This window comes from Malaclemys terrapin, chromosome 2, assembly GCF_027887155.1.
Source record: "Malaclemys terrapin pileata isolate rMalTer1 chromosome 2, rMalTer1.hap1, whole genome shotgun sequence".
Lineage (NCBI taxonomy): Eukaryota > Metazoa > Chordata > Testudines > Emydidae > Malaclemys > Malaclemys terrapin.
This window is the reverse complement of record NC_071506.1, coordinates 238504279-238526958: the sequence shown is the minus strand read 5'-3', so window position 1 is coordinate 238526958 and position 22680 is coordinate 238504279. Positions and strand designations below refer to the sequence as shown.

General features: G+C 46.9%; 1 protein-coding gene and 1 long non-coding RNA gene across 2 annotated transcripts in view; both read right to left on the bottom strand.

Annotated features, from left to right (window-relative positions):
- LOC128833002 (uncharacterized) overlaps positions 1 to 345 on the bottom strand; it is a 57769-nt gene extending 57424 nt beyond the window's left edge. Inside the window, exon 1 of the long non-coding RNA XR_008444095.1 lies at positions 139 to 345. This is a non-coding gene — a long non-coding RNA (uncharacterized LOC128833002). The remainder of the gene's footprint in view (positions 1 to 138) is intronic.
- Positions 346 to 7945: 7600 nt separating this feature from the next.
- DLX5 (distal-less homeobox 5) lies at positions 7946 to 12244 on the bottom strand. The gene is made up of 3 exons (XM_054018620.1): positions 11656 to 12244; positions 9705 to 9889; positions 7946 to 8604 (listed from the first exon to the last, which is right to left on the bottom strand). The coding sequence occupies exons 1-3, from the start codon at positions 12149 to 12151 to the stop codon at positions 8278 to 8280; spliced, it is 1008 nt and encodes a 335-aa protein (XP_053874595.1). The 5' UTR covers positions 12152 to 12244; the 3' UTR covers positions 7946 to 8277.
- Between the last annotated feature and the right edge of the window lie 10436 nt (positions 12245 to 22680).

The following is a 22680-nucleotide window of genomic DNA, read 5'->3' as shown; positions in this document are numbered from 1 at the left end:
AAATTATGAACCTTGAAACCACTGAGCCATTTATCAGAAGTCAATAGAGATACTCAGAGTGCTCCATATAATCACAGCTATATACAGTCGTGCAAAAGGACAGTCACTATAATTAGACACAAAGCAAAGACTACTTACCAATATACCCGTTCCTTTTTTTTGTTGAGCAACTTCCACGCTCAGTCAGTCTTCAGAATGGTTTAGAACCGATCAGTCTTGTCATTTTCTACCATTCGTATTGTTACATTAAGAAAAATGTTTTCTTTTCTTTTTCCCCCCTTCCTACTGTGAAACTTTGGGTTCAGAGCTCCCCAGGATCAATTCTGAACAAAGCCTCCAGCTGCAGTGCCATCCAATTTGAAGCAGACATTGGGGACAATTTAAGGTTTTTATCCACAAGAAGGTTTTTTTTCCATTCTCTTAAATGCAGCCATAATTAGAGTAATTTTTCATGTAGCCCGCTGATTACAGCGTTTTTACCGTCAAAGATAATTACCTGTAATTTTCTTCCACTTTTAATACTAAAAAGCCATCTTTATTTAGATTCAGGAACAGGAAAGGCGAAACAAAAGAGGAAAATTATTCTGTTATTCATACACAAATTGCAGAGACGTAGGACCTAAAATTGAAAATTAACCAAAATTATAATGCTGAAAAGAATGGAAGAGGCTTCAGAAGTACAGCTGGTAGTGGGTCTCACTGAATTATTCAAATTACGTGAGAGAGAAAGCTACCATACATTTAAACTAACAGTATTTTTTCTCTTTTAGAAAACCCAGTGCATATCTACCTAGCCTCTATTTATGCAGGTTAATCCTAAACCAGTTGAAACATTGCAAATGTCTGTTAGTTCTATCTATCTATCTATCTATCTATCTATCTATCTATCTATCTATCTATCTATCTATCTATCTACTCACTCACACATTCTATATCCCAAGATGACCATTTCTATCAGAATCCAAAGATACAGCAGTTGTCCTTTAATCGCGTGAGCTAATACTTAACCCTTTCCTAGTCACTGACTTAATCGGTGTGACTGATCCATAAGTATGATGAATCTGAGGAGCTTTACTCGTGTATTTCGGAGTACACGTTGCTGCTGTACTATAAAATACATGTGCACGCTCTGTCAATAGCCATTGCGTCGTGGAGTACTGCATAGAAAAATGTGATAAATGTTTTCTTGTACTTTATGACTGTTTCAAGGATAGACCTTTTTTTTAGCAATGAACCCAATACAGACAGGTAAGATGACACAAGCAGGCCTTTCCAATACGGTGAACAAATGATAGCAAAGACAGTGTCATCTAACATTATATAGCTGCCACCAAAAGAGAGTTTCGTGAAACAGCGTCATCTATAGATAGAATTGGAACAAGTCTCTCATTATTCTTTCCTTATGGCTTCCTAAAATTTTGGTTTCACGGAACTGTTGTTCAGCAGCATGTTTGTATAATATTCGGTAAGCAATACATTTTTCTTCTAAAACTTTGGGGTGCATTAAAGTTTGGCCCCTCAAGAAATAAAATGATGGCTCCTTTCAAAGCCCATCCTCTTCTAAGATAAAATGGAAGCTTTGAATCAAGCCTTTGGCAAAGGGTAGTTTACACGGTGCTTGCCTGATCAGAAACTCTATCACCTTTGCAATAACAGTAAGCAAATTTTCTGGGGTAAATTGCAAGGTTAAAACGACAGCCTGCCTCTGAAAATGCACGGTGTATTTATGACAATGAATACGAGGTACACGAGTACAAAATACATGGCAGCAGGAAAAGATCTGAATGAATATATCGTGCGCTCTTTGACTAGCAGTTAAAAAAAATGGACTCACGATTTACATTCATAGCTATTGCGGTATAGCGATCAGCCTTCTTCCAACGCATCTAAATAGAAAACAAGTCCACTCTGAACGTCTATCGAGCCGACTAACAAACCTAACTATAGAAAGAGAATTTCCTATAGGTCCCCAGAGTGAAAGCTATTGTTACAGAACGTGAACCAACCCAAATCCTATTGACTATGTAGAAATACTAATAAAAAGGACGGAGTTCTGAATCTATGAAACAGTGGTCTAATAGGATGACAGAAATTACAAAAGCAGCAAAAGTAACCACGAAAGTGTGAAAAGATAAAGATGAGCTGTGCGTTGAAGTATACAAAAAATAAAAACTTACCCCCAGTGAAAATCTGTTAAGCAATGATCAGGGTCTAGAAATCTATACTGAACAGAAGCAGTGTAGAATATTTTTCTGAGTCTCAGGGCAGAAGCTCTTTCTCTATATTCTTGGTTGAGTGAGCACATCCAGGTGTGAAATTGTTTGCACACCCCAGCACCTCTTATATTGCCAGCAAAATTAGCTGTTATTACTGTCACTGTTTAGTGATGGTTAGCTTGATAAAAAAAACTGCTGTAATCAAGACCTGGCGCATCTTTGCAAATTACAGATAATTGTAAACGTCCAGATTATGATAATAGCATCCTAATCCAGCCTGCAATATAATTATTACAGAGTGTTACATCTGAAACTGTCCAGTAGGGCTAATTCAGCCATTATTTAGACCCTATTTTTGCACTGCAAATGGGTTGCTGAGTTGAAAATGTACGATTGTAATTTCACGGGGCACTCAATGAGTAATGGTATAGGAAGAGAAAAATACAAAAGTGAAATGTGAACAGTAGCGATCAAATCAAACTCTGAAGGACAAAAGACTGTTTGATTCATAGGGAATAGGAAGAGCGGGAATTAAGAAAATAGCAAATCAGTGGTCTGCAGTGTTACGTGTCCAAATCTCAAATAGTGTGAGTCTGTTGTGTATTCAGGGGCTGATACTTCTGTGAGCTGCTGTCTGAAATCATTCCTTTTCTCAGCTCATCTCGTCCCAGGCAGTATTTTCTTAGGTTGTTGTTTTTTTTTTAAACACCTCTGTGCTCCCTCCCATACCCAAAAGAAAGCAAATATGTCAGTGGAGTGATTGCTTTCTCTCAGATGATTTAACCATCTGCACGTCACCTTCCTAGGAACAGAAGCATTTTCTTCCTAATAATAATAATAATTAATAATAAAAGATCCAAATTGAATTTGCATCCTATCTGGCCATCGTGGAAAAAGCACACGAGTATGGAGCCCATAGGCCTAATTCCCTTTCGCGTTCACTCAGTGGAGAAGTCGTCAGGAGTCCTACAGGAAATTAGCGGAGAATGCCTTAATTGTAATTAATTAAACAAAGGAACCTGACTAACACGGCTGCCTAACAGCTAGTCAGGTTTATTCATTGGGCTATTGGCTTTAGTCTCACGATTAGCTTATATTAACCCCGGATGTGAAGCAAACCATCCTGCTTCATTTTTAATGGGCCAAATCATCAAAGTGTTTTTGTTTGTTTGCTTGTTTTTAATAACCACTGTATTAATGTTAAGCCTTTTAAAACAAGTCAGTCCAGGAGATATAAATTGGGTTAATCACTGTAGGCTTATGGTAGTAAACGGGATATTTTCTTGCCTATAGTGTTGGTCCCACTCTGTAGTAAACCTGGAAAGGAATTCGAACTGTTTATAGGTAAATTCCGACAATTCCTACAGAGTCCATTGTCCTGGGCTCCTTATAGGGTGGAATTGATGAAGGCAGTGTGGATTTATGACCTCTAAGGACTAAATTAATTCTTGGGAATGTTAATAATGTTACTGCTAATTAATATTAATAATATGCGAATTGCATGCGCCTGTTCTTCATGGAAATCAATAAGAATAGCGTGAAGAAAGGAAAAGGGAGGATCAAGGGATGCTGCAAGTCGAAAGCCTACACAATACATTACATGGTACATGTAAAGGGGACCGTAAGGAGTTCCTGGAATCTGACATTTATGGCCAGATCCTCAGCTGGTGTACAGCAGCCGAGACGTCAATGACACTACTTCGATTTACACTAGCTGAGGATTTGGCCCTTTAAGTGAATTCTTACTCGAAAGGCTTCCTTATCGCTATTGCAAACGCATCGACTGAAGTCTGATGCACGTAACAGGCTTTTCTGAACGGCAGAAAACAATGAAATCCTATAATGTGCAGCCCATATTTCAGGGTGCAGTTCCCTGTGCTCATAATTGAGTCTGTGGCTGGCAGCTGAACCTAAACTGAGATTCCTCACCCGAATGAAATGAAAACTCTATGGTGTCTTGAAGATATTTTTCTTTGGTTAAAAATAGTAATGTGTGGTATTTTACGGCTTTGTATAAATCTTGCATTAGGATGTGGATCAGGCCCAATACGGTATATATTGGCAGATAAAATACTGCTTATCCCCATAAATCACATGTAAACAGAGGCACCGCAGAACAAAGAACAGAAATATCTAATTGCTGTAACACAGGATCTCCTTTAAAAAAAAAAGAGGCTTCATGTAAATTACCCAATTTCTATCTCCACGGTTCTTGTCTGACCTATAAAACAGGTTATTACATTACTGCAGGCATCGCTCAAATGACTGAAAGCAAGGAGGTGTGTGTGTGTGTGTGTTTAATTTAACTGAAGCAATATATATATGTTCTGTAATCCACAACTGAACACCCTAAAGACTGTCAGTCGCAAAATTGCGTGGTAGAAATATTTAATAAATAACATATGTGCGAAGCACGTTTCTGATATATTCCTACATCGGTGCTGCCAGATCTGAAATGTGTAACGTCTGGAGGCCTGAATGCCTATACAAAGGAATAGTTGCAGCTCGGGATAATTTATTGGGGAGCTCTAGAGAAGTGAAAGCGAGAAAAATGCCTGCCTGAGCTGGCTGGGGTTTATGTGGTGACAGGTTGGCGTGTGTATATGTGCTTGGAAGGAAACTTGGACATTTCTCAGGGGTGAAGCACTCTCCATCCGGAGAAAGTGCCCGGGAGATATTATAGCGAGTGACCAGGAGTCAGGAGTGGACGGTTTTTCTGTAATAAGGCAGCCCAGCAGGGACACGGGATTAGGGGAGCCCAGCAGAGCGGCTCCTGGACGATTTATCTGACATCTGTTACTGTGATATCCGGAGCGATCGGGTGCCAAGGAGGACGCTGCAGGGCAGAGGCGAAGCGGGGACTTTGTGTGTGTCGCTGCGGCAGGGTGTGTGTGCACTTTCTGGGGGAGAGCATGGTGTGTGTGTGTGTGTGTGTGTGAGAGAGAGAGAGAGAGAGAGAGAGAGAGAGAGAGGCCCTGCGGCTCAGCCCTGGAGCCGCTCGGCACCCACAGGAATGCGGCTCCTCTCGGCTCCCCGGGTTGCCCCAACTCCACATGGCCGCCAGGAAAAAAAAAAAAAAAAAGGCAGCAACGCGCCCAGTACAAACTGAACGTCAGACAAAGGCCAGTTCATCTGATCTCTTACCAAGACAAGAATGGAATGGCACCAAGGAGCGGGCTGGAGAGAGCCCAGAGCTGGACTGGGACCGGCTGTTCTGATGGAGAGGGGCACACAGGGATGGGGGAGAAGTGTCCTAAAATCTATCCCATCCCATGCACGTCCAAGCCGCGTTAGCTAGATATACATGTGCGCGCATCTGATCGGATGATGGCTTTCACACAGCAACTCCAGCAATGGTGTGTACATAGCTACCTATTTCAGTGATGGGCATATACACTGGCCTCTCTCCAAGCCTAGTCGTCTTTACATACCTGGCCTGAGAGCTCCGGGGTATTAAACCATCGCAGATCTGCCCAGCGCCACGGGCAGTGTGTTTGTGGGGGGAGGATATTCGGGGGCGGGGGAGAGGAAAACATCATCAGAAGCAATTAAATCCTGGAGTGGGGTTGACGCTGAATCCAAACATCTAAGCGCAGAGCTGGTTGTTTTTGCTCAGAACCGGGGAGCCGTTGCTTTTAATAACAGGCTAAACAATCCCAGACCCAAAGCTTCAAGGTCAAGGTTGACCCTAAAATGCCCACCTCTTTCTTCCTCTCCCCCACTCACCAAAGTGGCTGGGATCAAACATAAGAAAGAAAGAAAGAAAGAAAGAAAGAAAGAAAGAAAGAAAGAAAGAAAGAAGAGAACGGGGAAACTGGAAAATATATTTCCACTTTTTATGTCCTAACCTTGAAAACAAAAGGACAGAGAATCACAAAAAGGGGGAACGTCTATAGCAGGTTCAAAAGCTGTTTGGAAAATAACGCTTGCCTAGAGCAGCGCCAGGACAAGCGCGGAACAAGAAAGAAAGTACACGCTTGTCTTTTAATGAAGAGGAAGTTAGTAGGAGATAAAAGTTGAGAGCTTCAGAGTGATGGAAATTACCTAAAAGCTTACAAATACAATCAGCAGGCAATACTCAACAAGCAACTGAGGCGCACCGGAACAATGCGTAAAATGGAGCAGGCTGCCCCGTAAGCAGCGAATTAAAAAAAAATGAATGAAAGAAAGAAATAAAAAGAGCAAATGTTTACAGATAACCCCCCTCCCCAACTAAGGAACACTTATGAAGTCATTGCATTCTGCATGTGTCTGTGTGTCCGCGTGTGTCTGCACAACCCTCCCTCCTACACACACACACCCCTTCCCAACGTCCAAGAAAAAGTTCTAAAGAACAGACTAATCCATTGTACTAAAAGTCAATTGCTCCCCCCACCGCCCGCCCCTACCTGCTACAAAACAGCGAGGCTTGGCTTCTTTCTTTGGAGGGGGTTGGGGGTGGGGGAAGACGCGGTCAAGAATTGAGGGAGAAAAGAAGGAGGGGGCCAGGGAAGAAGGGACTAGATACAGGTAACTGTGCCCGAGGGTACAAAGCGTGTCTTTTCAGGTCCTGTCTCCGAGCTCTGGAACAGCTCTTACTGAACTCCTCAGCTGACAGGATGCCATTTTTTATGTTCTAATCCAGGAAGAAAAGGGGCGAAAAAGCCTTTGTCACATTGATCTCTGCCGTTTTCCCGCATTGCAATCAATTTCTCATACATTTTCTTATTTCTAGCCCAGGTTTTAATAGCGATCGCTCAGTTCTGCCCTAAAGGCCCATGAGAGGAATGACCCTACAAAGAACACTGGGCAGCCCTGGGAACGCAGCTGTTCTGTGTGCACAGGGGACGCCTGCCTGTCCGGTATTTTATTTTTTTGGGGAGGGGGGAGGATTCTTCCAAGTGAAAATAAGTAGTAATAAAGGGTGTTGAGATAGTTTTATTCTGCATAAGAGGAGGCCGACAGCACAGCACACATTTTGAAGTCACGTCCCGCTCACACAATACAATCACTAATGCCCCCGACTGGAATCAGTCCCGTGTATTGTGGGAAAGCCATTTCTCCTGCTCATTATCAGATCTCCAGCCTCTTATCTGAAAATTGTCCCCGTTAATTGCAGTAAGACTTTAAATATGAAGAAGATAACGATCGCTCGGAGGTCTGGGCTTTTCCATGAACACAGTTAAAAAGGTTCCTCCAATATCCCTTATTCAGAGGGTACCGCTGGCCTTTACCCAACACAAGCTTTTTAACAGGCACAAGGAGAGTTTTGCCCTCATTTTATCTTGTTCTCGTATTTAGAAGCCTCCTTTGAAGGAAATGTAATTTGTATAATGACCCTACCATACACAGGGACTGATGAGTGCGGAGCTCTCAAGGCTAATTGCTCTCAGCCAAGGATTCAGAGGGGCTTTACTGAGAGATTTCTCTTTCCCAGTGTTAGAATTTGTACGTTTCTTTTAATTGCATATAATGTTGGCTAAAGTGTAAATTGTCTTTGAAAAGCCCATTCTCCAGATGAAAGCTGCCCTAGCGGGCAGCTAGATTTACAAGGGGGACCCTACACGGGCCAGATCGTGTAAACCTTTACAGTCCGTTGTGCTTCCAATGAGATTGCGCCTCTAAGCAAGGAATCTATCTGCACAAGGATCGGGCCCTGACAAATCTATCTCGCCAACAAACAAGAAAAGCAAACGAATCTGTTCTTTTTTCTCTTTGCAATGGAAGAAGGGGTATTTTGGAAACGTCTCTCATGGTCGAAATAATTTTATTTATTCAGAATATACAGTTTAATCCCTCTATCTACACTTATTTACAGGGTTAAAATAACATTGAAAAAAAAAAGTCTCTGGAAAAGTTGAGGTCATAGATTTCAAGGCACCATTGATAGTGTCCACAGCTGAGCAAAAATTGTCCGTCTGTAAAAAAGGGTCTCCTTTGAAATGCAATAAGTTACATGCACAAGCGTTACACATTTAATTTTTTTTTGTTTTGTTTTGCTTCCCTTTAAAACTCCCCACAGGCATTCCTTTCGTTATGATTCCTTAACAGTAAAACACAGGAGTCCAGGGGAAAAAATAGTCTAATAAATTGTCCCAGAGGCCAGCGCTAACGGGTGTTGTAGGGAGCCGTGGGGCTGGAGGTGGGAATTGAGGGAGTTAGCACTGGAATACCAGGAAGTGGAGTTTTCTAAGTAGCTGGATGCAGGGGATGGGTTGGAGTTTGGAGCGTGAGGATGAGGATGATGGCTGAGGGATCTGGAAGAGCCCTGAGGTTCCCAAACCGCAGGTGACTGTGGAGAGTTGCAAGCCATGGGGTCGCTGGAGCTCGGACTGTGCTCCGGAGGCATTTCCCCGTTTTTCATAATCTTCTTGATCTTGGATCTTTTATTCTGAAACCAAATTTTCACCTGAGAGGGGGGGAAATCAAGATGATTAATACCAGCGTAATGTGAAACGATCTGAGGCAACAGGCTAAGGGTCTGACTTCAGTCAGGGAGGGGAGAGAAGCGAGTTAAATCTTTCCGGACACCAGCACGTCAGTTACCCAGCGCAATCTCCTATCCAGTGTGGTATTTACAATGACCATGTTGGGCCCGATCTTGCGGCCCAACTTCAGTCTCTGGGCTGGGGGAATGGAAGATCGGGTCAGGTCGGTAGGTATTCTGCCCCGGCGCTACCCCCTCCCTTGTCTGCGGCCGGCAGTGCCTTGCTGCAATTACCTTGCGAAAGCCACTGTCGTCCTTTTCTGAAGTATTTTGTTTATGGGAGGGCAATAGAAGCCCATAAAAAGATTTCAAAGGAAGCCGGGGGGAGGGGGAGTGAAGGCAAGCGAGAGAAACGCGTCTGATTCAGATTCGTCTATTCCAGTCTCTGCGCTCTCTGCAAACTGAGCAAGCTCAGCCCTCTGCACCAGGATTATTTTTGTTCCAGTGCCTTTCCGGCGCTAGAGTGTAAACACAAACAACAACCACGCCAGGCTCGCCCCAGAGAAGCAGGCCGGGTGGGTGGATGGCCAGCACATCTATCTATCGCTTTCTGTGCCACGAATTCCACCCGGAAGGTAACAGTGACGGGTTATGTTTGTAATAGACAACGTCGGCGTTAGAGATACGTGCCCATGGAGTTGTTCTCTCCATACGGATCTGAAAGCCTTCAAGCAGACTATGAAAGTGCGAGAGACATCATCACATCCCCCCCCGCTCCCCTTTTTACACAAACCCCGGCTTCCAAAGCTCCTGCGTGTGGACGCCAGCGAGCGCCTAAGCCTTTGAATATAGAGCTGTATGTAATACAAAAACCAGGAATCAAAAATCAACCAGTACAACAACGAAACAAAACCCACCCCGCCCATTTAAGGAACACCAGGCCTCTCTCGCGTGTCTTAATGAATAGGGTCCAGCTACTATTTATATCCCTCACCAGTGGTATCGGCTCTCCTCTCTGGTGGGCGAGAAAGACCGTATTAATACCGACAAGGAAAATTCAATAGGTCCCAAGGCTGCATTACCTGTGTCTGTGTCAGTCCCAAAGAAGCAGCCAGTTCAGCTCTTTCTGGCAGGGCTAGGTACTGAGTTTTCTGAAACCTCCTCTGTAACGCAGCCAGCTGGAAGCTAGAATAAATAGTCCTGGGTTTGCGAACTTTCTTTGGTTTGCCATTCACCATTCGCACCTCGGGCTCCGCCACCTCTTTCTCTAAACAATCCAAAATAGACCAGGTTAGAGTTTCCCGGAAAAATCAAGTCCCCAGTGGAGAAAAAGAGCAGACAAAGATCCAGCCCACTGGCCCAGCCAGGGCAGCCGCCAACTCTACAAACACAACCCGCGCGGGGTAAGGGCTATTTAAAAACACTGGTGGAGTAGAAGTGAAGAAATGAACTGGGGGTGGGCAGGGGTAAATGGAGTAATCTCCCACCATCCTGGTGGGGCACCTAACCAGTTTCCGTTCACTCTGTGTGAAATGTATTGGGGTAGAGCTCTCGGGGATTGTAGATCAGTTCCTTCCAGCCTACAAGCCGTTCGTGTTTTTTAAACCTCTGAAGTTCCATTGTGAAGGAGCCCAGTTATGGAGGTGTGCACTGGGCAGTATATTTCATCCCTCCATTCCCCCCTCGGGCGAGTTGCAGCCACTGAATTGCAGGCTGCAATGTCTCGAATTCCAACCCGCAGAGCCCAGACGGCCAGGCTGGGAAGACGCGATACTGAGGTCTACATAGTTCAAAGGCCCACAAGAAAACTGGCCTCCTTCAGCTCAACAGAAAGTGGCCGGCTCCGGCTCAGACAGAGGGCCGATTATAGTTATAATCATCTCGCTGCTGATCTGCAAAGGGCGCGCAGATGCGTCTGGTTTCTTTTACAAATAGCCTTAATACGCCAGCGGCCTATATTTTCCCTTTGATTTGATGAGCAAGAGCAAACGACAGGGGGAAAAAAGTGAAAGCAAATATCTATGTATATAAATGACGTAAGAGGTTGGCGGGAGAGAATTGCAGAGGCTGCAATCCATTGGGACTGCTACTGGAAAAGTCTGGTTTGCGATCCAATCTGTTTCACAAAGGGGTGGGGGCAAGGGAAAGATAAGGTACCCCAGTATATCCGTCTGCTCCTGAGTGTGCATCTTGAACTGTGTAAGAATAACCCCAGAGAAGCAGATTCGCGCGCGAGCGTGTGGTTTTAATTCCGCACACTGACGGGATGCTAAATACGAGCAGGATTAAACATGAGCTGCTGGAACCAGATCAGATCGGACCAGAAATCTTTCCAAAAGCTTGATCTCTCCCCTACACACCCGAGCCTGCCCTCCCCCAGCCATTGACCAAGCCGTGAGCACCACAGTGTCCTCACGACATTCATCTCCAAGCAGGCTCCAATCGGCTAAAGCAAAACATTGCAAACTGCACAAGCAGTCAGACATTTCAATGTTTTGGGGGTAGAATTCCGGCCAGATCCTCACCCTTCCCTCCAGGGATTTCCCCAGTCGCGGGGGCCGGGGGAGGGGTGGGAGAAGCAAACTTCAGAGTTTCGTTTTCCACAGTTCCAATAAGCCGGAGTTTGAGATACAAACTCCCGACATTCTTTCTCTTTCTGTACGTAGATTTCTCTGGAGGCAGCCCCAGAGGCCCTGGGCAATTTACAAGCATTTGCTTTGCTAATGAATGGCTGCTTCTGAGAGGAGTTTTAAGATCATGCAGATTAATTCGGTGGCTTTATTCCCACCCCACTTAAGGATCGCTAGCTGCGCAGGATACATATTTTAAAACGCCATGAAGCCAGGCACCCAGAACTGTCCGAGGAAGGATCCATCCCAGCAACCCTCTCGGGGAATCATTCTGCTCTGATGTTTGGCTTCCCAGCAGCCACTACTCCCACAAACTGATCCTCATCGCGTCAATTTCCTCCCCCTCCGCACCAGCAAGATGTCCCCCCATTAATCCAGGGCACCCCCAACCCCCGTCTCTCACCTGGCTGGTTTGAAGAGCTCTGTACCCGGTTGTAAGCCCCGCTGTACTGGTGGTAAGGACTCGCGTAGCTGTAGTCTGCATAGGCTTTGGCAGGATAGTTCCCAGCAGGTCCATTCATGCCGTGGTACTGGTACTGGTACGGATTGAGCGCTTTGCCGTAGGAAGCCGAGGTAGGCGAGCAATAGCCATGCGGGGCTCCCCCCGTTGGACTATAATAGTCGGAATCCGTAGCCGAGGACTCGGGTAAAGTTGGAGATTCCTGAGACGGATGGTGCATGGCTGCAGACGTCTGGAAAGGAGCCTGGAAATCGCTGGATCTGATATTGGGGACCCTTCTGTCAAATACTCCTGTCATAGCTTGGAGACGGCTGCTTGCTGGGGCTGGCTGCTGGGGCTGCTCAGGGCTAAGCAGACATGTCTGGGGGAGGAGGCTGGGAGTCTTTGAGTCTCTGTGTCTGTCTCTGTCTCTGGCAGACTGCTGGCTGGGGCGCAGCATAGGCTTGGTTAAATCCTTAATTGCGCTCTTACGCACAGCAGGGTGGATCGGGTTCCATTGGCCAGAGCAATCAGGAGCAGCGACACCCTAACTCGTCCAACTAGTTTTGCACAACAAAGCTTTGCTAAGGGGGGGGGAAAAAGTCCATTTCAAGCTCTTTTAAAGTGAATACCAACAGCAATGCACAAGGCATAACATCGGTATCAGGAGATTCTCTGCTCCCCAGTCAGCTGGAGAGAGATGTGCAAATATTATTGACACCACGCTTGGTGAAAGATCGTCACCATTACTCTCAATACACACCCAGAGCTAAATTCATCCCTGGTGCAAATCCACGCACTGCCGTGGACTCAGACCAGGGATACATTTGGCCCAATATCGCCGTACCGTAGGTTGCTGCGAGATCAATATAACGAAGGGAGGTCCAGAGAGAAGGGGGATTACACTGGAGTTCAATGTGGCGGCCTCTTCAGTATTTGTAACTAACGTAGCGGACATTTCTGATTTAAATTCCGAATTCTGATTTGGTGGGAAACAAATCAGTAACTTTCTCATCGAGGGGGCTCTTCCTCCCCCCCCCTTAGAGGCATGCTGCAGAACCTCTGTTAAATACAATGAATGACATATAAAATAGATCGAGTTCAACCACTGCATGCAATAAAGACCTCTTCCCGGGGTATCCGTTTTCCAGCCGAACTCCCCACTGATATCAACAAGGGTTTGCAGGAGAATTGAGCACGGGATAGGGTCTAGTAAGTTTCTCTGTTACATGGTTTTAAAGGTCCCATCGCTGTGGAACGCTCACCATTGTAATAACTGTGCCAGGCGCCTTTCACACTGGACGCCAGAACCGAATCCCAACGGGCCTGATCCTTCTCGCCTTCCTCAAGCCCCTGGCTTGATAATGCTATTGCTCCACACGACAGTGTGTACAAATAGCTCTGGAGGTTTAAAACGGTCTCGTTGCAAATGACCCCACTGTTGCTGTGACCAGAGAGAGAGGCTGGGGAAAATGCTTAGCGACCCACAGCAAATCGATGGCACCTAAAGAAAGGACAGAAATGACACGTAGAAATGGGAGACAGCGTGCTGTGCTTCTTAACGGGGGGTCCGTCCCAAGAGTTATTTCCGGGGCTACTTCCATAAAAAAAAAAAAAAAAAAAAAAAAAGGCTGGTGGGAAGATGTTTTGTAGTTAAATCACTTACGATTCAGGTTTTATGAGATCTCCTCTCCATCCCAGAACTCACTCATCTTTCTAAGTTCTAGGTACTAAGATACATATAAAATGTCCTTTCCAGTCTGCTTGGGCTTTTTACATTCGGTATAAAATATTTCCCCCCTTAGAACATAACAATCCCGCTGCCCCCCAAGGCTGGTTTAATGAGGTCTGCTTTCAAGAGCCATTCTTTTATTTGCAGCAAAACCATATACAACCCCCCTAACACTGGTCTCTCTATGATTATCAAAATATAGTCTTAAGTAAATATAGCACTAGATCCACACCGCAGAGCAGTTAAATAAAAGCACACATACAACAACTCCCCCCCCCCACCAAGCAGCCCCAGGTCCCCTTAAAACAGAAATAGATCTGTGAGCGCCCGTCTCAAGGTATTTTACAATAGCACTGCAAAAGTGTCTCAGATTTTACTAGACATTAGGGAAAACAAATAAAAGGCTGTTTTCAGTGACCTGGGGACTTGTAGATTTTTTCTGAAGCTGTTTACTCTCCAGATTTAGACTGTTTGCTCTCTGAAGATCTCCTAGCCAGCTGGGTAACACTTGTAACACAACCATGTATGTTGTAGTTGAACTCATTGTTTGCTTTGGAAATGTCCGCAGCTCATATAAAATCACATTAAACAAATCCCTAACCATTTAATTATATGAATCACTTACTCAAATCAATTGCAAATACTGTTTTTAAAAGAGGGGGAGAGGGCGGGGGATCTGTTTACGACGGAGGGGGGGAAGCAAGTTTATTAAAATGTCCAATTTGCATCCATTTGGTAGGGACGGTGGAGATTTTAAGCAGACGAAGCAGGGAGACCGAGAGACGCATTTATACCATAAATTCCTGGGCAATGCACCTCAACACGCTCAGCAGGCAAGACAGTAACAGTTGAAAGAAGACAATAAAGCGTAATATAGAGCTGGCATCACGCTAGTCTGAGGCCCGGTCCAGAACCGGTGTTGGATTTACCAGCCAAACCTTAATGATATGATCATCTGCAGCTGCCTTTGTGCATCTTTGGATTACAATCCTTCAGAACAGAAAGCTGGTTCCGTTTTATTATTCATAGGCCCCGCGAGTAACAAGTTATAATATTAAGATAATAATAGCAACCCCCCGCCCAGATAAACACACAACCAAACAGATGGTTTTTTAAAAAGGTAAATCTATTGTCCATTAGTCCACTTGAGGGAGGATTACTGGCCCTCAGGCACATAAACCAGGTTCTCTCTGGCTTTCCTGCCCCCACCTTTACCAGTCTGAACCCGATTTTCTTTACTTTCTTCTGTTTTCCTCAGTGGTTTTTATTTAACACATCCGGTGGGGAGAGAGCATTTTATAAGGAGCGGGAGTCTGTTTTCCATTTCACAATATGGTCATTGTTTATCAGCACGTGGTTGGCTCAGTGGCTGAGGGAGACTCTGCCCAGGGCCCCTGCTTAGACGCCCCAGCGGCAGAAGGCTCAAATCTCTGCATTTTTTATTCCTGCAAGATTAAAAAAAAAACAAACTACTTTTGCGGAGTTTGTGCGACTGAGGAGGCGAATAGCATCTCCGCCTGCAAACCGAAGAGGAGGCGCGGGAGCGGGGAGATCATGGGACAGACACTGAACTGCGCTCCCAGCTGTGACACGTAGGAAGAATGTGAGTTATTTCAGCATCCACTGTCCCAGCTCTGGCAGCTGCTCAAGCAGACGCTGATGTCTGTGCTAGGAGCGCCACACAGTGGCCTAGAGGCGCACTGCTCCTTGCCCATCCCTGCACAGGTACCTGCCTGGCTACAGCCAGGCTCTCTTGACCAAGGCAGCCTGCCTCTCCGCGTTTGACGGCTGGGGCTTCTGTCGTGCTCAGCGTTTCCTGCACCCCCTGGCGGTGTTGCTCGGCAATGCCGGTCAGGAGCGCTGCATGGGCAGAACAGTCTCTCCGCAAAGGGCAAAGGAGCCTGGGCTGAGAAACTGCTGCTGTTGCTCACCCCTAACACGCTGCTTGGTGTTCAGGCCCTACTGGGCTGTGCAGCTGCAGGTGCCATGAAGCCAGACTCCGCGGGAGGGGGATTGAAGCAGTAGAAACAAGACAGCAGCCGGCCTGCGTTCTGCAATGTCACTGTGTGAAACAGGGAGGCCAAAGGCAAAGGGGCTGAAGAAGGGCTGGCACCCCACAGGTTCTGCTCCCTGCCTGCCTGACCAGCAGGGCACCTTCAGAGTGGAGGCTAGCTAGGGGCCAAGGAATCAGGACTCCTAGGTTCTCTTACCCTGCTCCACCGCTGACATCCTCTGTGATCTTTGCCAAAGTCATTTACCCTGTGTGCACCTGTAACACCAACAGCCCCCAGTCATTGGAAGGTGGGACTGAACCAGGGAGTGCTGGAGCTTAGTGCATGAGCTGGTACAGCATGAGCCAAACACCAACTAGCTATTAGCTAAGGCTGTAGAACAGACTCATTTAACTCTCTAAGGCTAGGTCTACACTACGGGGGGGGAGGGGTCGACCTAAGATACGCAACTTCAGCTACGTGAATAGCATAGCTGAAGTTGCGTATTTTAGGTCGACATACCTGGCTGTGAGGACGGCGGCGAGTCAACCGCTGCCGCTCCGCCGTCGACTCCGCTTCCGCCTCTTGCCGCGCTGGATTTCCAGAGTCGACTGCAGAGCGATCAGGGATCGATTTTATCGCGTCTTCGGGCTGGTCCACACTAACCCCCCAGTTCGAACTAAGATACACAACTTCAGCTACGTGAATAATGTAGCTGAAGTCGAAGTACCTTAGTTCGAACTACAAGGTACTTACTGCGGGTCCACATGCAGCAAGCAGGCTCCCCCGTCAACTCCGTGTACTCCTTTCGTGGAGCAGGAGTACCGGCGTCGACGGCGAGCACTTCCGGGATCGATTTATCGCGTCTAGACAAGACGCGATAAATCGATCCCAGAAGATCGATTGCTTACCGCCAAACCCGGAGGTAAGTATAGACGTACCCTTCACTAGACGTGATAAGTCAATCCCCAATAGATCGATTCCTACCCGCCAATCTGGCGGGTAGTGAAGACGTGCCATAAGTGGTCTCGGGGCCACTAGATGGGACACAGCACCACACCCAGTAGGTGTGTGGGTTACACACCCAGCCAGACTTGTTGTGCTGGCAGAAATATTAAAGCCAGCTGGTGACAGTCCTGACTCCTCTGGACAGTGTACATAAGGCGGGTTGAAACTTTCTACCCAAACTGTTTTTCAAGAGAAAATTGGGTTTTTGATTAAACTATATAGTGCTTTCCACAGGAAAACAATTGTTTTTTCATCCACATATTTCGGCTGAAGACCAAAAGATTTCAGATGACATCTTTCTATCTTCAAGTTTTCAGGGAATAACAAGTTTTGGCTTTGAGTTATTGGTAAAAACTCAAAAATGTCCATGGAAATTTTCAATTAAAAATAAACAGAAATTGGACTAGCTCTAGCTCTACACCATTGGAGGGCCAGGCTACAAAGGAACATATACTGTATCAAATCTAAAGGCCTTGTCTACCTTGGTGGCAGAGTGTAGGGTAGGTGCAGTTACACATAAGGCTCTGGCAGTGGGGAGGCTGTGGGAAACTACTCTGCTGAAAATAGCAATGCAGACATGGGCAGCACTGCTTGAGCTTGTAGAGAGCAGGTTCAGGCATGTCTTTATTCTCCTAAGCAGTGCCTCACCACGTACACTACTATTTATATCCGTGCTGGGGTGTGTGCAGTGTATATACTCTACACACCGCAGAGACATAGACTTTGGACTTGTCTACACAGGAAAGGGTGGGGTTTTGGGGGGAGGGGATATAATTTTTAGGTTTTTTTACATAAACTGCCTGGCTTCCTCTCGTCCCTCCCCCCAAACAATTTCCGCCCCAGTTTATCTAGTGTCTGATCCCACTTTAATTAACCACTTTGGAAGCAATACATCTCTATTTCGGAATGAGTTCTGGTGCTATAAGCAAGGTCCTACTTGAATCGCAGGACAATTGTCAAATAATTGCACCGAGTTGCGGACAAGACATGGAAAATTGCGGAAACATAATAATAGACCTTTATTAATTGCAGTCATTTGGAAAAGCCAGAGAAGACCTATTTGTTTAAGAAAAATGTGCTGCAACAATATAAACACTCAAGTATTATGTTATGCTTGCTAGATTTTTGATAACTAGACATTTTGCTGCAACTATATTTGAGTCATTAATGTGCAGGGCTGACAGCGGGAGCCCCATCATGCGCGGTGCTGACAGCCCAAGCCCCAGGTGCTATCAGCTTGGATAAATGGGTTCTACAGTACTAGTAAGGGAAAAAAGTGTGTGTTGTAGATCTCAAAATGTATGCAAAATTATGGACTATGCAAAGTAAGCTCATTAAAATCAAAATTGCGGTGAAAGCCCAATATTGTGGGATCTGCAATATCGCAAATTAAGTAGGGCCTTAGCTCTAAGATTTGTGTGGCTGTATCCCTATTTCAAATTAACTATATCACTTCAGGCAGTCCTCCCATTGCTATCCCATTCTGCATTGCTTCAAATCTGGATGAGCCTGTCTGTTTACTTGTGCGCCCTCCACTGCTCCAGGGCAGGGATGCCGGAACCCGGAGGATCAGGCGAGCCATGGCCCCACCACTTTTAAAAGAGGGAGAGCCATGCCTGCCCACTTTTTAACATGGGTGTAGTTTGGGGGGCTGGGAGACACGTTGCCCCCCCCGCAAACTGCAAGCCTTGGGCAGGTGCAGAGCGGTGATGGCAGGGCCTGTGCTTCATGGCAGGGGTGATCAGCTGATAAGGTGATCAGCTTCCCTGCCATGAAGTGCAGCCCCTGCCGATGTTGCCAGCCATTTCCAGGTAGGGGGGCTGAGGTGGGCCTTAGCCCCCCCTCGCCACGAGGCTTGGTCCCTCTCAATGGCTCCTCCCCTGCTCCTCCTCTTCCCTCCAAAGCCACGCCCCCTGGCCAGGCTAGAAGCCAGAGCTGGGCTGTGATAAGAGCTGGCCAGGGAGTCTGGGATACTGTGGGCACCCCAGATTCCCCACCTGCCCTGGGCTGTGCACCATGGGGGGAAGGAGCATGCACTGGGGGCTGCTCTTGGACCCCCAGCACCCTGCCAAGGGCAAGTGGAGGGTCTGGGGCTCTCCACAGTGGCCTGGGCTCCCTGGGTGGCTCTTACCACTGTCCAGCTCTGGCTTCCAGCCTGGCTAGGGGAAGGGCCTTAGGGGAGAGAGGAGGAGCTGAGGGTGGGGCCACATAAAGGGGTGGGGCCTCATGCCCGACCCCACTTCTACCGAGGTTCCGGCACTTCTGCTCCATGGTCGTCATCCCAAGACATCACCTCCCTATTTAAATCTGAGTACACGCCCAAGCATGCCCCTTGGTGATTCCAGCTTTGGGCAAGTTCATTACAGTGGCCATGCCCTCTCAGGGACCCAGCTGAAGCAGGGTCAGCTTCCTAGCAACACAATGGACAGAGCTGATCTTAGCAGGGGCTGCCTGAGCAACTGCACTTCCTGATTGGTGGAGGGGTGGAGCTAGCTACTACTTGATCCAGCAACAGCCAGAGCTCACTGGCTGCTCAACACATTTGCCTGTCCTGCTACCTGCGTCTGCCTATGCACCTCCCCTGCTTGCTGTTGTGCATGCTTCAGCCTGTGCCCTTCATCATCTTGGACGCCCAGGCTCTGACCGGGGGTGGTGCTATGGGGATCTTGCAGGGGCTTTAGCAACCCCAAAATTTTCCTTAGCCTCCCCATAGCTGCCACTGCTTTCCCTCCACCCAGCTCTGAAGGCAGAGTGGAGAAAGTGGCAGCTGCTGGCCAGGTGCACCACTCTGAAGGCAGTGCCACCGCCAGCAGAAGCGCAGGATTAAGCCTGGGTGGGAGGCTGGGGGCTCTGAGAGAAGACTCTGACCCATGTCCCTGCCCACTGTGGCACACCGCCCAGGACAGGTGGAGGGTTCAGGGCTTCCCATGGTGGCCTGGACTGACCTGCTCTGCTCTGCCCCTGCCCCTGCCCCTGCCCCTCCCGCTGTTGGGGTGGCTGTTCCTGGCTGCAAACGGTTGCAGGGCAGCAGGGAGCTGAGAAGCAGGCACAGCCCTGGGGCCCTGGGCACCACCAGCAGCAGGAGGAGGAGATGAGGGAGCGTTGTGGTTGCCTGCACCATGGCACTAGCCGATGCAGCAGCCACTCCTCATTGGCTGGCTCCAGCTTCCAGCCTCCGATCTGGCAAGGGGACAGGACCTTGGGTGGGGGGTGGGAGAGGAGGAGGTGGGTCCAGCACTTTCCTGAGGAGGAGCAGGGGGCGGGGCCATTGAGAGGGGGCTGCAGACCCTCCAATTTTCTGTCTAGCCCACCTCAGTCCATCTCCCGCCCACTGGGAAGAGGCTGGAGCTGCCCCTGGCTCTGCCCCGGCTCCACTTCCTGACCATGTTTCTGGCTCACCCATTGGCTTTGGCATTCGGCTTCTGATCCCTGGCTCTGACCCTTGTCTCTGTGTTTGACTGCACCCAGAGGCATACCATAGTCCTGAACTTTGACTCTGCTCTAACCTCTATGGCTCTGACCATTAAGCTCCACTGCCCATGTCTTGGTCCCAGACATGCCCCATGCTTACATGTGATCCTGTCTGGAGATCCCTCTGAGGAGAGCAGCATGTCCAGTTCCATCTTACTGAGAGCCACCAGAATCTGAAGCCAGCCCTGCTCACTTTGGCCTTGTTGACACTAGAGGAATTTGAGGTGCTAACTACCAGGCTCCATGCCTGTAACACTCCACACACAGAAGTGCTCTCAATGGTACACAGGTGAATCAATCACCATTTGGATTAGACTTGGTTCAGAGCCTGCCCTGTGCTAGTCCCCCACCAGAACAATACCACTGTCATTGAAAACCACAGGCATCAAAGTCCTAGTGATGCACATAGTCTTCCCACTGCCATCCCACACTACATTGGTCACTGCTTGGGTGGACTGTCTGGACTACTTTCTGCACTCCGTCGCACAGGGGACATGCTGGACAAAGCCACTTACCTATACAAATAGCTCTGCACACTACACTGCATACTGGAGCAATTGCACACTGTTTTCACAGAGAACATCTTCTTCTATTTCTGTACAGTACTCTGATTCTATCAATATGTCACACAGAAAGCCAGTTTACAAGCACGGTGCCAGCTGGCCTGAGGCTACTGTTCAGACAATGGTATTCACTTAGGGGGAGGAGATCCAGGCCCAGTTGAACTAGGTCATTTTCAATATTTTAGGGTATGACTGGGTGTCTGAGTGACTGGGCATCACTCTGAGCTGCAAGCAATGCCATGAGAAGATAAAGGGATAGAAAGTCATATATAATAAATCGAGGCAAAAAAGTTGGGTCTGGCTCAGGGTGGAAACTTTACTCCTTTCATGATGAGTTGAATGGAATTCTCTGGTGATTCTGGCAAGTACATCGTGCCATGCATTGATGGGATGAGGAAAATGCAGAGATAAATTTGGAGTTCATGAACTGGGCAGACCAATGGGACAGGGAGCCCAACCAGAAGATCCTGGAAACTTTGCTAGGATCGCAGAATCTTTCTGTGGGCTTTCTGGATCCAGAGATGGCAGCTTACCTGGTTCAGAAATAAAAGGAGGGGCTTTTTTCCACCCGTGGATAAAATGTGCTGATGTGGTCTGATTTTGCAGGCCCAGGGGCTGGTGGAACAGAGTCCTGGGTTCTTATGTACGCCACTGTGATGTTGTCTGATTAAAATATGACCGTATAGATAATTGTTGCAACCACTTATATATTTGCAGCAAATCTTGTACAAAGGTGGTCAAATGAGGTGTCTATGAAAAGGTTATGATTTGCTGGTTATGATTATGCTATCTGTATGCATGTATCTTTTTGTAATTGAAGTTATAATTATTGGCTCTATACTTGGTTTCAAATGTTTGCTCCTGGGGTAACGCCCACAAGGTAGCTAGTCAGCACATCTTGAAGGGACTATTGAAATTAAGTGGCCCACCAAAAGGACACTTAACTCACAATGGACCATGCAAGACACCCATCTACACTGAGTGGATTGTCCTGTAAACGTGCTGTCTGGAATATAGGTATGAATTGGGCATGAACATGTGACTTGCCCATGTGACTCCAAATACTGTCTGGTCACCTGTGATTCTCCACTAGCTGGGCTGAGGTTTTTGTTTGAAACAATGGGTTTCCCTCCACATGGCAGAGGATATAAATGGCCCCGGAAGCCCCTCCATTTTGCCTCTATCCTGTTCCAGCCCCTTTCTTGCCCAAGCTTCTGGACTATGGACTTATACTAATGGGAGTATTCTAACCAAGGGACAGGGACTGAAGTCCTTCCAATGATTTGGAAGCAACCAGAGACTTATCAAGCCAGCAGTTTATTCCATCACTGCTACAAGCCTGAATCAAGAACTTTGCAATTACTGTATGTATTTGATTCCTTTAGCCAATTTTAACTCTCACTTTTCTTTCTTTCTTTCTTTCTTTCTTTCTTTCTTTCTTTCTTTCTTTCTTTCTTTCTTTCTTTCTTTCTTTCTATGAATAAACCTTTAGATTTTAGATACTAAAGGATTGGCATCTGCATGATTTTTGGGTAAGATCTGAGTAAAATATTGACCTGGTGTGTGACTGGTCCTTTGGGATCAGGAGAACCTTTTATTTGATGTGACTGGTTGTAAAGAACCACTCACCTTTAAATCCAGTGTTTTTGGTGGTGACATAAGAACTGGAATGCCTAAGGAAACTGCTTTTCTGACTTCTTGTTAGCCAGTGTGGTGAAACAGAAGTTTACTTTTGTTTCTGGTTTGGCATATCCTATAGGGGATTAGCCACCAGCCTTGGGGTTTATCTGCCCTACTTCTCAGCAGTTCATCCTGAATTTTCCATCCTCAGTTGTGATCCACTGCGGCACGGTTGCAGCCACCATTGGTGTTTATAAAAGGGTGCGTACATGCTCTCACTTGAGGGCCAAAGCAGTCATCTTTCAAGTGTTCTGATCATTCCTATTTCTTTCCTGTGCTCCACCCCTGCAGCCTTTGCCATTCTTCTCATGTTCCACCTCTGCAGCATCTGCAACAGCTGCTAAGCTCCTCCCTGCCTGCACTGGGGAGCTTTCAGTCCTCTGGCAAAGAGAAGGTTATAGATGGCTTTCGCTGCTGCACCTCTGCTCCTGATGAACATACCACCAACGTGGTCTGCAGCCTGGGTTCTGACAACGTAAATCTGGCCCAATGTTTGCAAATACCTTGAACTTGAAAACCATGATTCAAAACTAAGTAGTATAAT

Bases quoted from the DNA above. Each gene is read 5' to 3' on its own strand.
- DLX5 (XM_054018620.1), bottom strand. From the start codon at position 12,151: ATGCTGCGCCCCAGCCAGCAGTCTGCCAGAGACAGAGACAGACACAGA. The intron at 9,890-11,655 runs GTGAGAGACGGG...TGGATTGTTTAG, and splicing joins GAGCTCTTCAAACCAGCCAG to AGAAAGAGGTGGCGGAGCCC. The intron at 8,605-9,704 runs GTAATGCAGCCT...CCCCCCTCTCAG, and splicing joins TGGGACTGACACAGACACAG to GTGAAAATTTGGTTTCAGAA.